General features: G+C 42.5%; 2 protein-coding genes across 3 annotated transcripts in view; one reads left to right on the plus strand and one right to left on the minus strand.

The window, feature by feature from the left end:
* REC114 (REC114 meiotic recombination protein) overlaps positions 1-5398 on the plus strand; it is a 121373-nt gene extending 115975 nt beyond the window's left edge. For both annotated transcript variants that reach the window (XM_054564773.1, XM_054564837.1), the window contains 2 exons: positions 2642-2728; positions 5234-5398. In XM_054564773.1, coding sequence (XP_054420748.1) covers positions 2642-2728; positions 5234-5398 — 252 coding nt within the window. The remainder of the gene's footprint in view (positions 1-2641; positions 2729-5233) is intronic.
* A 107-nt stretch (positions 5399-5505) lies between these two features.
* The window catches only part of NPTN (neuroplastin), a 68993-nt gene continuing 59421 nt past the window's right edge, over positions 5506-15077 (minus strand). Inside the window, exons 7-9 of the mRNA XM_054564950.1 lie at positions 8411-8432; positions 7047-7121; positions 5506-6511 (exon numbers count right to left, since the gene is read on the minus strand). Of these exons, the coding sequence (XP_054420925.1) occupies positions 7061-7121; positions 8411-8432 (83 nt within the window). The 3' untranslated portion in view covers positions 5506-6511; positions 7047-7060. The remainder of the gene's footprint in view (positions 6512-7046; positions 7122-8410; positions 8433-15077) is intronic.

Below are 15077 nucleotides of genomic sequence, written 5' to 3' on the forward strand. Positions count from 1 at the left end.
TGCCTTTTTAATAATTTCCTTTTGTTGTGTTTCATTGACCAGTCATTAGATTCAAATTATAGGACCCAGTGCATGGGGTACAACTGGGACAAATGTGGGCCTCAGAATTTGAGAACTAGGTCTGGAATGCCTCATAAAGGTAATGAAGGCAAATTAGACCACACAATTCTACATCTGTAAAGATACAACGTAACTGTAACGTGCAGTAACAGATGCGGGCTAGGCTGTGAGCCCCAGTAGCAGGGGAAGGCTCCAGGGCTCGGATTTTAAAGACTGGTCCAAATATCTAGGTAGAAGCATCCCCCAAGTAGCTGGAAATGTTTCATGTCTTTTCTCAATTCTCTGTTCAGGGACCTCTGAGCTGTAGTTCAGTGTTCTGAACAGATGACAAAGCATGATGTGCAAAAACTATAGGCTTTGGAATCAAAATGGATCTGGGTCTGAATCATGGCCCGATGAGCAGCTGAATGGTCTGATCTCATCCAAGTCACGGAACCTCATCTGTAATGTGGGGACATTTGAAAAGCCGTATGTATACAAAGAACTTAGTGTAATGCCTGGTCAGTATCTAAATAACTTATCCATGATTACTGTTATTGCCAGTACTGTTCCCCTTCAGATCTGCCTTCTCCTGCCAATGTCACATTAGCATCCTGGTTAGTTAGCAAGGGTGGGAGATGCTCGAGTGTCAGCTGCAGAGAAGACAAGGTAAAGCAGTTTACTTCACCAGAGTGCAGACCTTATGAGGTCCTGCCTAGAAGATGCTAGTCATCCTAGCGACTGCTCCATCCCAGGTGTGCCCTGCTGCTGAGCAGATTTGTATCAAGCTCCCTTTCTCCGAATCCCTCACAAGGTAAAAGCTCTGGCCAAGTGCTGCTATCCTGTATCCAGGTGTGTAATTTTCCCAATACATATATATTTCTCTAAAATAGTTCCTTTTTTGCAAATAGAGATAATCCCTCATCTATTTCAAGTTCTTGAATCATTTCCTGGCTATTTCGGTCTTGATTTTCATTGACCTTGTAATTTTGTGAATTGTGGCTTAACCAGGTGTTTCTCAACCTGAGTGCTTCTAAGGTAACCCAGCCCACTCCAGAGGCAGGAAGGATGGCAGTTCTGAGGTGAACTCTCTTCTCCAGCTGGGGAGCTCCAGCTACTGTGTGCACAGAGCCTTCCACCTCTGCACTTGGGTGGACCATCTGATCCTGGAGCCACCCCACTAGCCTCGGGGACTTTGGTTACCTTTGGCTGTTCAGCGTTTGTGGCATCTGGTTTTTCGTTTTCCTTCCCAGTTTGAAGAACATGATGTGAGCTGACTTGATTTGTATCCTAAGACATCTACTGTCAGAGCTGGAACAAACATTAGGCACCCGAGTCTGACTTTCATGTTCACAGATGAGGAAACTAGAGAAACAGGGCTTGCCTAAGGATACATGATTCATTGGTGTCCCTTCCGTTTTTGCTCATTTTAGTATTAGTGATCTTGACTAGTTTTCCCTTGGTTCTCTCCTTCCTCTCTGTCCCCCCACCCTGTTTTTGATGCTTCTACAGCTACTTTTCTGCTAATAGCTACTGGCTAGCAAGTCAGCTTCCATACAGGACAGGAAATAAAACTTGGCACCTCTGACTCCTGGCAGCCCCAACATGCTAGTGATAGGCAGAGGTGCCCTCCAGAGAGGTCCCTAGTTTCTCCCTATGACACAGCTGAGGTGGGCGCACCTGTCTGGAGGTGAGCACTGCGATAGCCACAGGACCCAGAGCCAGACGTGCCTGCAGACCTGTGGCCAGAAGTCGGAGTGGTGGGGTTCTTGTAAAGTCTTGTGCTGTGAAGTGGCAGTAGCCATCACAACCGTCTGCCCCCACCCTCCTCCTCCACCTTGTTCCGTGTGTGCCTGCAACACCTGCCCTGTGCGCTACCCGAGGACAACCCCTTACTTCTCAGCCTCCTTAGAAACAGCACACACTAGAGCACTCCTGCCCTTCAAGCTCAGCTCACCCCTCCAAAGGACTCCTCCACTGAGCCTGGGGTCCTGCGCTGGCCTTGGCCCGTACTTCCTAGGTTGCATTCTAATCACCGTTTTACTTAGGCTCTCACTGGGCTGTGGGTTCTTCAGGGCCAGACCCCCCTCTACCTCGTTCTCTGTGGCTTGCTTCCCTTTATCACCAGTGTCTAAAAACTCATTCCCTCAGAATGTCTAAAATGAAATTTTTTAAAAAACTTTGATTAAAACACATGGTTATCTTGCAATCATAGGGTTCCCCTCCCACTTTGCTTTTCTGCAATGAACATATACTACTTCAGTAATAATTTTTAGTGACATAACAATCATCAGAAGCTGGGCAATACCTACTGCCCTCCAGCACCAGCCTGTGGTCCTGGAGCCTGACTGGGCCTCTGCAGACAGAGCGCAGCAGTGCCGGAGGCTGAAGCCCAGGCCCAGGGCGGGAGCCTCCGATTTCAGCTGCGCAGACCTCTGCTGTTGTACAGCTAGTTAACCCAGCTGAAAACAGGGCAGACGACACCAACAGTAGTTTTTCCTGATACTTTTTCTTTGAACATGAATGCATGTGTTTCCACTTCTTTAATGGCCTGTGGTGCTTATGATTATGTTCAGCTAAACTGCCAGTTGTCTCGTTACAGTCACACCAGGAGCCAGAGCAGCAGCTGCGTGTGCCAGCCGTCGGAGACCCTCCAGGAGGAAGGACCTCGGTGACCCAGTTAGCTCAGGTAGAGCCTCTTTCCGTGTTGTTTTCTTGTCCCGAAAAACAGTGATCCTGAGCATCTGTACCCCTCTGTTCACTCCCTTGTTCTAGAACAACTTGAAGTGTTATTGTAGAAGATGGCAGAGACACAAAGCCAGGCCCTTTTCGTCTACCCTGTCATAAGAATGGCACGGTGGCGCACACTGAAGAGCAGTTCTCCTAAGGAAAAAGAAGAGTGTTAGCCTTTAAGTGTGTTAGAAAGAATTTACTTACCACTTTCCCAAAAAGAGGAATAAAGGGAAGAATTCCAATTTAATTGACATTTGGGAACTGTACCAAGACAAATACCAATATGATTTTGGAGTCAGATCACTGATGGTTTCCATATGGGCAAAGTTTTCATTGTTGGGATCTCAGCAGGCTGTGTGGAAACCTGGGAGGATTTGATACCGCCCCGCCCCCCACACTGCCCCTGCCCCTTGTGGTTTGCTATCTAAAGAGTCCCACAAAACCTGTTCCATGGGTCTCATTGTCTGGTGTCTGCTCTGTGGGAGCCCCTGAACCTGGTCTGCTCACTGTGTTCCCAGCTGCACTCCACAGCAGGCTCTCAGGCCAACAGCTTATGCATTCCAAGAATTCTACATAGAAGTCATCAATATTCAAGGGTGATTTTTATTTTTACTGTATCAAACTGTTCTAAAATTTGTATAAAAAAGAAAATATGGTTGTTTTTTCCCACCTGGCTTACCACTAATTCAAAATAAATAGACAATCATGGAATAAAAAACTTGAGCAGTTTCTTTGAATATCAGCACCTATGAAAGGAAAACATAAAAGCCTCTTTGTCCAGAAGCAGGCAGACTTCAGTATCCGATTTATAGCCTCATATTTGCACTGGGGTTAGAGGTTAATTGAAAAAAGTGGCTGAGGACAGTAGAGGCACAAAGAAACATGGGACAAGGCAGGGATGTGATGTCCTTATTCAGGAAATGTCAGCTGCTACGAAAGGTGTAACCCTAGCCCAGTTTATTCACATCGTACAGAAGAGCCATGTACAAACCAGAAAAAGCACCACACTGGCAGTTCAGGTATGCTGCTTATTTGCTCTAATCTTCTGGACAAGTCTTTCTATGAATATAAGTTAGTAAAACTTTTTGGAAAGCAATTTAGCAATACAGATCAAATTCATTTGTTCCTGCTACACAGACAGACATGTAAGTATGCCGTTCAATGTTGTTTGCAGCAACAAAACTGGAAACAACATAAATGTTCACTAATAGGATACTGAGTGGTTAAGGTGTGGAATAACCATATATGGGACAAAAATGCAGCCAAAAGAATGATGTATATCCCTATCTGCTAACATGGAAAGATACTCGTATTAATTTTTTAAGACTACAAAAACAGCATGTATGACTCAGTTTTTGTAGTAAACGCATACACATAAAATACATCTGGAAGGAGATAAACAAACAGGCTAACAGTGACTCTTATTGTAGAACAAGGCTCCTTGTTAGTTTCATTTTTCTTCTTTCTACACTTAGGCAGAGTCTGAAAAGCTGGCTTCAATTTAGAAAAGTCAATTTCTATTATAGATGGTTCCTAGAGAAGTGTTAGATGATACATACACACCAAGCCCTGTCTTCCATAGGGAAGGTATAAAACCAGCTACCTAACAATTCATGTGAGAAGTAAGATGTAGTTGGACCGCAGAGTGGGAGCCCATTGTCATCAGATCACTGTTGTCTTATCTTCTAAATTGCCTAGTACAGTCAGACTTTTATCTGAATTCTCCTAATACTTAAATATCGGCAACTTATTCAGCTGGTTTTAAAATACTGCAAGTTACCAAAGACCTACAGATGGAAAATAAGCATGTGAAAAAACACTCAACATTGTAGGATTTCATTTCTTGGACAAAGGCACAAGTACAAGCTATGGAGAATATAGATCAGTGGTTGCTGGGGGGTTCAGGGTTTGACAGCAAAGGCATGTAGCATGAAGGGATTTTTCTGAGGGGGTGTTGGAAACGTTCCGTTTCTTCAGTGCACTCATGGTTCTATGCCTTTATTTGTCAAACCTATAGACAGGATCGGGGGGAAAATGGGTGAGCTAACTGCATCCTCTGACCTTCAGTTTGTGACTGCCCTTTATTACATTCAGAACCCATTCATCACACATGAACCTGTGGTGGGAACGATGAACTAGACTAGTGGAGTTCATTCACTGATAGGTTTCTGATCAAGCCACAGAAAGTTATCACCACAGTTTCTTCATTAAGGTGGGATCTAACTTTGTAAATCATCCCATTAATACACTTGCAATACCTAAGGATACAAGTTTATTTCACTTCTTATGTGTATTTAGAAACATTAAGAAAGGACTACCGTAAAGCTAATCATAATTAACACTGATTTTTAGTGCGTGTTTTCCTAATCTTTTCTAAAGGCAAAGTTTTCTGTGTTCTGTTATGCAGGCTGTTGTTTTCACCTGTAATCTCTAATAAACCACTCTTCTGGAATTCCCACAGTCTCTCCTGGTACCAGAGCAGCTGCCGCTTGTCTATGAACAATCTGCGTGGAATACGGAAGAGTTAGGCCCCTTTCTCCGCCTCTGCCTCATGGATCAGAGCTTCCCAGCATTTGTGGAACAGGTGGAAAAGGAATTAAAAAAACTGACAGGACTGAGAAATTAACACTCTATGTACATGCAGAACTAAGGAACCTGAAGGCATTGAAAAATGCTTCCTCCTCAAGATTAAAGAAGATACTAGAATAAAGAGTATTATTCCAAACACCTTTTATCAATGTTTTATTTTTAGAAACAGGTGAATCCACTTTATACATCATTGCACATCAACAATTACACAAAACACAAGTACATGCATCTACAATTACATACTGAGTGAGAACCATGACAGGTGAGAAAACCATTAAATCAATGTGGAAAAAACAGTGTCAACCCCAAAGTATAATTAGTTGCATAGAATACCATGCTAGAATATTTCAAGGTCAATGAAAACTAAAGGTAAATTATAAGAGTTTGCCTTAATTGAATGTATAAGGTTCATCAGCACATCAGTGCAAAAGGATATAAGAATTTATCAACAAATGAAGAATCACTTAAAAAACAATCATACATACATACATACATATATATCTATATATATATATATATATACTGAAATTCATTACAGCCATTCAGTGGACTTTTCCAGCTTACTATAGTCATAGGTTAAGCCCTTAAAATTGTAGATACCAGTTTATTATACTCATCTTTTTGTACCAGAACTGCACAATTTCCTCATCTGACAACATACAATAAGGAATGAATATCAGCAGCTTAAAAATGAGACAAGCATTTATTTTGGATTTCTCCCCCCAAAAAATATAAATATATATATATATATTTATATACTGTATATATCTGTAGGTTTTGCTGTACTTTACAAAAATGTATCACTAGATGGCAGTAGTGCGTTTTAGAGCTTCGCCAATTTAACAGCTGCGGTAAGTAAAAAATGGCGCATGCATGATCCGATCCTCAGAGGACCTTTTTGCTCCTATTTAAATATTTTAATAAAGAAGGAAGCAACATTCACAGCACATCAAGCCCAAAATAGTTTACACCTTCTACACTGAAGCATTGTTTGAAATGTACCTGCTAGGTCACCCTTACAGGAGAGGCTAAATAAGGCATGCTTTAGACAACCGTCGTGGTGTTGCTCACTTAAAGGGGAGAGAACCAAGGAGGTCCAAGCAGAAAATTTAGAAGATTGTGTTGCCACCAGTTTCAGGAACCTAAAGATCTGTAAAGAAACAGTTATTTGAAAATTAAAAGAGTATGTGCTGTCACGTAAGAACCAAATGCCACATAAACCAAAAGCCTTGTTTCAAACAGCATGCTCAGGGATGTGGTGTGAAATTCTGATCTCCATGTGCCTGACTAAAGGGAAGGCACTGGAGCCGGCTGGGTCTCGCCTTGCCCTTGCCTCGCCTTCAGAAGCAGAGGGGACTAAATGGCCTCTGGGAATATCCTTCCTAAGAAGGTGACAATTTACTCTTTAACTCTTTTTAAAGATATAAGTAAACAGTAGCATAAAGTGTTATTTTGAAACATCATACATAGTCTGAAATGGCATTTATATAAATATGTGAAACAATGCGGTTTAAAAATGGTCCTTTTTAGCCTCTACATAACTGGTTCTATCAGTAGGGAGCTGCTCTGAAATGAACGAAAACATTTTGCAAGGTAACACCAAATACTAAGTTTTGTAACAAGATCAACAGAGCCACGTTCATTTCAATATAATTTTTAAAACTTTTAAAGAATGCCATACTTACATTATAAGTAGTACTTAATTTGTATTTCTCTGGCGCAAGTTTTTATCTTTGTGATTGTTGGTAGAGTTGGTTTTCCTTTGGAGGAAAAATTGTATTACAAGAGTTAAAGTCAGTAGTAACTTTTGAAGCATTAACACATGGAAATACAGGGATTCTTTCACTTACTGCCATCCCTGGTGTAGTAAGAAAGTTTATGGCACTATATTAGTATGTAAAAATATCCCTGGGTAAAGTACTCACATACCTTCAATTAATAGACCCTTTTGACTCCCAAGGCAGACAAAATACAGGTAACTTTCCCTTTAATTTATAAACTATGATCTAATTACTATAAAAATTAGAATGGTATTTTTTTTCCTCTACTGAGCACCACTGTCTCTTTTCTCAAATGATAACTGATACTCAATTATACACAGGCAGAAGTGTGCCTTCTGGCACTCACAAACTTTGGGTACTATTTGGTCCCCAGCTCTAGGAGATTTCTAATTCTGGATTGATCCAAATTTGCAGTTCCATCTCCTGGATACATGGGATTGTTAATGGAACCAAATAGTGTATTTATGCTATAGTCCAGCTTGAAATTAACTTTAACAGAACCTGAAGTCTCAAGATATACTGGTCATTTCCCCCACATTATTGATGTAAGCATACTGGATGGGCAAAATTTTATTAAACACTGCATGATACTGCAGTGTTTTAATTTCTTTAAAGATTTCTTTAAACTTATTTATTTTTAGCCCTAGCTGTTGTGGCTCAGTGGACTGAGCGATAGCCTGCCCCAAGTTGCCCGTTCGACTCCCAATGTAGGGCACTTGCCTAGGTGGCAGGCCAGGTCCCCAGCAGGGGGAACACGAGATGCAACCACACATTGATGTTTCTCTCCCTCTTTCTCTACCTCCTTTCCCTTCCCCTCTCTAAAAATAAATAAATAAATCTTTTAAAAAAAATAAATTCATGTATTTTTAGAGGTGAGGGAAGGGAGGGGGAGAGGGGGAGAAACACCAATGTGCAAGACAAACATCAATCGGTTGCCTCTCACACTCCTAGCCAGGGACCTGACCTGTGACCCAGGCATGTGCCCTGACCAGGAATCAAAACAGCAACCCTGTGGTTTGTGGGATGATGCTCAACCTACTGAGCCACAACAACAGTCAGGGCAGTATTGCACTTTACACTGCTACTAAAATAAAACTGTAAGCCTGTCCTGGGAATCAAATGGCTGTGTCAGGCTGCAAAATTTGCACTGCAACATTCATTTCCACTCACTGTCTTCCCTACACTCTCAGCTGTTCCATTTGATGAAACCGTGAATGTAAAATAATTCAATCAGGAATTATTCAATCAACGTCCGGTAAAGTACTTACATTGGCCCAGCTGGTTCATCGTCTACACAGGTGTTCAGTTTTTAAGCAATCCATTGAGAGACAGGAGAAGAAAGGAGAAAACTGTGAGACTCTACGTATGGATTAATAGAACTGCAAATGGCAAGTGGCAAACATGGCTATCATAGCATTTATTCAAGGCCATTCCATCTGGAGGTGCAAAACACTCATGGAGTTATTATTTCTAGATTCAAGTTTTTAATGGCAGGTATGTTGTTTCAATGGTTTTAGTTAACACTTTGAATGCTTGTCATGAAAAACTGCAACTGTAGCGGACAGATAGGCTGCAATGTCATTATATATTCATCTTGTCCCCAAGTTCCAGTGGTTCACTCTTAAATAGATGAGAAGACAAACCAACATTTCAGTTGTAAAATCCTGCTGTTTGTTTTCTGTGGTGACTGCATGTACAATTTTAGCTCAATCCTGCGATGTACATGGATGTGTATGTTCTATACATTTAGCCACACATCCTCACTTCCCCAAAAGACACGTTGTTGCTGTTTTGAGTCTTTAGTCTGGAGAATGAGACTGAGAAAGAAGCCATAACAGTTCACCCTAATACTATGCTGGGTCGCCCAGGCTGGGCCGTGCAGCAACGAGAGGATGGCCTGTGGCACAGCAGGGAATGCTGGGCAGTGGTGACAGTCCTCCAGAAACGACTGCCAGTACAGACAGGCCAAAACCAGGACCCAAACCCAGATGAGGCAAGTATCTTTTTTATTTTTTTAATCAAAAAGCTTCCATTATCTGAGTTGAGAAGCCTTCTTAAATTGGTATTTTATTATTCTGATTTATAAGTTTTTCTTTCCTGTTTCAGCTAAGGGCAACTTGGTCCCACTTAAGCAGGGATATACATACACAGAATTTTTTTTAAAAGACCACAAAGGGGAAGGAACAAGTAAGTCCTCTTAGGTTCTTTTTATTTTACAAAAGCCAGGTATGATTCAGAATGGTTTGATTTCACTAAAGGCTTCTAGAAAACCTCTCAGCAGGATTCCACAAGGGGGCTTGGTGCACATGAAGCAGTTATGGAGGTTACAGTCTCGGTGCAGGCGTCCGCAGGAGCACACGTCAGGAGGAATGTCTGTCTGAGGAGACATTGCTCCACCTGTTCCTTTGAGGCAACGGAGAGACAAAGCCACTGCCAGCACACACGGTGACTGGAGCAAAAAGGATTAAAAAAAAAAAACAAAACAACTAACCACAAACCAGCAACTTATCAGCCAAAACAACAGGCTAGCGACACACCAGTGTCCACAGGATTCTACTACTAACAGTACTATCAAACAGATACAGAGAACAAACTAAGACTTTAGGACACCAGGACGTGTGTGTGCTGTGTATGCAGTGGAGGTATACAAAGACACGTCAGGTACTGAGACACAAGCCCAGCCTAAATCCTCCCTCGCCACAACACCATAATGCTCTCAGCATCCAGCCAAGCCAGCTCAGCTACATGCTAGGAACTAAGCACTTGGGGACTTAAAGGAAAAGAAACAGGCACAAACTCAGAATATTTTGAGTGCTCTGGCTGTGCACCCAAAAATACACAATTCTAAAGCAAGATAGCTGATTCAAGAATATCATCAATCTATCCCAACTTCTAAAAGAAAAAGCAGGGCAGGGGGAATCGCAATAGCCAGGCTAATTCTTTTCAAAGCATGACACTGTCAGCACCAACTCCCACCCATCCCACCACCAGCTTTCCTTTCTATTGTATGGGTGTGCCCGGGCGTCTGACGTGCAAAAGGCTAGAGTAGGGGTTGTTGCAACAGTGGCTCAGGTGTAGCTGCCATGCCTGCGAGTGGGAGCAGCTGTTACTCACACTAGTGTCTAAATCTCATGAGCCCCATCATCTCTTTCCCCAAATCCACTTTCACATTTACAGGAGCAAAGAACACAGCCGTGTGTCCCCTACATTCCTAGACTGAATCACTATCGGCAACACTACTCTCCCTTACAGGTTGGACAAAAAAACTTGACCCCTCACAGGGAAATTGAGAGAGGGACAGAACAGAACTACAGAAAAAGATACAAAACTCAAAGTAAATGAGGATTAAACAGCAAACTGAAACCCAAATTAGTTGTGAAAGTGAATGAAGTAAACTTGAAGAAAAGTGTTAACATTATGAACTGTGCACTGTATAGACTGAAGCGGAGATTAAACAAACTCCAAAAGCATGCATATCGCTCACTTACCACCATGTTTTAAGGGTTTGATGCAATTGAGGGGGGAAAAAAAAGAAGTCATAGTAACCGACAAATATCAACATACCCCCAAAACCCTCAGGCCAAAAGACAGCTGCTTAAACAATGACTGGGTATTACAGCCACTGGCTTGATGAGAGAAAGAGGACTGGGGGAGAGTGGAAACAAGATGCTTCTGGAATCCATCTTATGAGAGAAGTTCCTGGTAGAGCTGTTGCACACATCGATTTCTCTGCATCTGATCTTACCAACCCTACGCACTGTAGCCCTCACCACCCCCCGCCCTGCCCCTGGTCTGCCTCACAATCTGGAGGTAACTCTGCCTGCCTAGATTACCTGAAACAATACCACCTCCAAAAAGATGCCTTTAAAGTCAGAATGACCAAGAGTGGATTGTCTGGTCAACGGTCCTTTTTCACTGCCTTCATCTTGCTAAGGATAAGGTTTTTATGGCTTCTAGACTCACTTAAATTCTGCCTGATCAGAGCAAAGTGCATTAACCAAGAGAGATTAACAGTTATTTCCAATTTCCTTCCTTGTTTGGTCCTATTGTATCTTCTCCATAAGGTAACTTGTTACTGAGCCAAATGACCCTTAGTTAAGAGGCAACAAATGTGTGTTTTACATGACATTTTTAAAAGTCACATTTCTTTTCCAACATTCCTAACATGTTGTAAAGCTTCATACGCTACCAAATGTTTTACCCGACTAACAGATGTTCGAGCTTGGATATATCAGAGCTACTAAAAATGCTCCCCCCCTAAACCTCAAATACTCTATCAGTACTGTAAAGAAAGAATCCCTTTGACTGGCTTATGAAAATTATCCCCCTAATGCAAAAATAGAAAACTTTTTGCTATCAGCACTTTTCCTAAATTTCATTGGATGTCACTGTAATGTTCACAGTAAGCTGAAAGCCCTCACAACGGAGCAGATTCACCCCCATCTGCTCAGGGGCTTGGGGAGGAGGACTTGAAAGCACACCCTAACACTCTGGGTTCAGTCAGCAGGGAACCCACACAGAAGGCTGTGCTCCGAGCATGTGTCCCACTGTGAAGATCGATAGAAGGCTAGAGGAATGCTAGCGGAACCTAGTCTTGTAGACAATTACCATTTAACATTTTCACAGAATGTAGTTAAGAGGTGAATAAAGTGAAAAAACAAAGCCTTGTTTGGCTCCATGATTCACCTGCTACCCAAAACCACTGAAAGGTGATCCTCTACCTATAAGACAACCTACTGTGCACCAATCCTCAAAGAGACCATAACAGGGCCCCAAAAGGGATTTAAATGTGTTTTACTTACAGGATATCCTCAGTGTACTCCAGTAAACAAAAACACATGCCCACCCTTTTTCTGGAAGCAGCTAAATGTTAAACCTAAGTATTTTTTATGTGAGAAATCTAAAGCAGTATTTGCTTTTCCAGTGAAACATAATTTATACTTAACTCCGAGTGCAAATCTGTGTTTTTATACTTTTGTATTGTTCATTTAGTGCTTTTCTAATAAGGGACTGGGTTATCAAGAACTCACAGACCCACCCCCCAAATGAATACCGTAGAGTTTTATATGAATCTTTTAATATGAAAAAAAATTAGTGAGTCAGAAATAAATCATAGGTATCTCTTGATTAAAGAAAGTACTTATTTAGCAGAGAAAAGGCATTAACAGGCCTATAAAAATCATTTTCATAACATCATAAGTAAACACAGAGGCACAGATGGTTCATTATCTGATAGGTAAAAACTGATCTCCAAAACTCCAACTCTGTATCAGGCACCACATTTTGGAATCACTCATTCTAAAAAGGAGCGTCTGCCTATGTATCTATGTGAGCTGGGGAAGGGCTGACATGAACAATGCATCCATGCTGAGTCTGCTCTTACACAAACTGCACAGGAGCTGAGGGGAAACTGACTAAAACAAAAGAGCTATAACATCTGGATAACTCACTGAGGATAAACTTTTTTTTTTTAAACAATTACTTCCAGGAGAGAAGAAAAAAGTGGGACAGGTGGAGCAAGGAGTTGAAAGACAAAGGAAAAACCTATGGGACGGAAACACTGGAGCAAGGACAGGGACATGGAGGTTGACAGTGGAGCCTGGGCCACGCGGCTGTCAGGGAAAGGAAGGAGGGAAGGCAAACACTGCAATAACTCCAGCATCCCAGATTTTTTTACCCCAAGTCAACAGCAACAAAAATGTAAAAGCTGCTTGCATTATTCTTCCAAGAGACGGGAGCAAGGAGCTTTTACTTTGCACTTACCCTGAGGTCCTCTCTTTTATGTAAGATTCATTCACTGTCTATAATAATTTAGCTTAAAAAAAGAAGTTTCCTTCCAGGAAGCTGTGCAGAAGATTTGCTGGCCACATGTCTCCTATAACAAACTGGCCCCATTTGAGTTCAACTGCCATGGAGCTCTTCAAAAAAGAGCTGCTTCCCTGAGCAGGTGTGACCACGTGTCCCATCAAAACAATACTACCCATTTCTCAAAAGCAACCCGAAGGGCTTCCACGTCTGTTGCAGAGCAGTCTAGTAAATACAGTGCTTCCTGCAGGAAGACTGGAACTTCTGCCAGGGACGTGCTAAGTTAATGTGTCACTCTGCCACAAGAGTGGCAGACAGCCTCCTCTTAAAATTTAAAAAACACAAACCAACCAACCAATAACAAAAACCTCTGGTTTTGAAGCCTATTTTTGCCTTTTTCTAACTGATTTTTTTGCTTCTCAACATTCCCAAAGGGAAAGCTGATAAAGGTGATATTTAGCAACGCAAAAGGATTCTGAGGGGATGAAAAAGACCTTTTCAGGAGCATAACTGCTCCCAAAGAGCCAAGGCTGAAACCATGCAGTCAACTCTCCCCTTCACTCTCAGTTCTAAATACAGGTAACTCCGCCTTGGGCATCCTAGTTTGTGGCAGGAAAGGGAAAAATCTAGGTAAAAAGCGTAATGCACATATGAAAACCCCAGGAAAGCAATTTCACTTCACAGAACAGCAATTCTATGGACCAAGGACAAGAAAAGTAAAATCCCGGGAACACTAGGTTACAGGGGACCGGCCCCCTATTTACAAAGGTCTGCCCACTGCCAGCTGAGGTCTATCCCATCTCTCCACCTAGTTCATTGCTGAATGTATATCTGGAGGGGAGTCCACCAGGTCTTCCCATGTGCCTTGCTAGTTTTAACAAAAAACCTCTTCACCAGCCTCTCACTATAATACTCTAGTTAGTGGAGACAAAGAGAATTAGGAGCTGCTGAGAAGAAAGGAAAAGAAGAGGAAGTAGCTGTTGCACTAGGACTCGTCCTTCCAGAGTCAAAATCCACTGCACACCTTTGGGGCTGCAATGTTTCTGAGGGGGCACCGGACCTCCCTTAGTATTCTCCTCAACACACATGGTGGGTGCCACAATCCTGCTAGTCAGCCACAAGGACAAAGACAAACAACTCTGTGGGGCAGGGTACAAGATCACAGTGCACAAGCACAGGCCAAGACCAGCACTGGACTAGCACTGGCATCTTCACCATCAAACGAAATTGGCCCCTACGAGCTTAGGTGCACACACCCTCCTAGTCTAGTCAATGGCAGGCAAGTGGTAGTAATGGCTGGCTGGACAATTAATTTGTTTTTGCTGGTGATGTTATAGGACAGGAGAGCGGGGATGGGGAAGCTAGAAATCTGAGGAAGTGCTAATACAAGCGTCTATCAGTAGTTCCCCCCTACTGTGATCACGGGGTTAGAAACGAAACATCCATAACAAAAAACATACAGAAATCTCCCAGAACTTTCCCAATTCTAGTACATATATCTGACAATTTAAGATTCCTGCTCTTTCCAATGCTAGCAATTTTCTACGGCTCCGCTGCCATGCTCACCCCCGCTGACAGGAGATCAGCTGGAGGGGAACCTCCAGCCTGGACTCCAGGTGTTACTTCTTAGCTCTATCTGCCTAAACTGAAGGGGTAGGGGGTGGGTGCATCAGACGCTCTCCACCACCGCTGTCTGTGAGACACGGAGAAGTCAAATGGTAGATGCCGGCTTTACCAAGAACTCTGAAAATCTATTAAAGGAACCAACCAAGGTAACCAAAGGCTGGCTTGTTCCCATAGCTTTTCCTGAGGACAGTCTGAATAAACTGGGGCAGTGACTTACAGGGGCTTTACCAGGCAACCATGTGACAGACAATTAGATACCTTAAATCTGCCTGAAAGGCCAGGTGGTCTGAGATTTTGGGGCAGCTTCTAGGCTTGACTTAAAATTCTGCCTGATGATCTGTATTGAAGGAGGTCAGAACTGAACAAAAAACCTGACAGCTGCCCATTCCCTACATGGGCCTGAAGGGCAGATGGCACTGGAGTTTGGAAAACACCCAAGTGGAAGGACAGAGCTAATAATTATAGCTCTAGGTGACTAATCTTTTAGATAGTGGAGGAGAAACC

The sequence above is a fragment of the Pteronotus mesoamericanus genome, unplaced genomic scaffold (genome assembly GCF_021234165.1).
Source record: "Pteronotus mesoamericanus isolate MK-2021 breed Mesoamerican mustached bat unplaced genomic scaffold, CSHL_Meso_final contig_100, whole genome shotgun sequence".
NCBI lineage: Eukaryota > Metazoa > Chordata > Mammalia > Chiroptera > Mormoopidae > Pteronotus > Pteronotus mesoamericanus.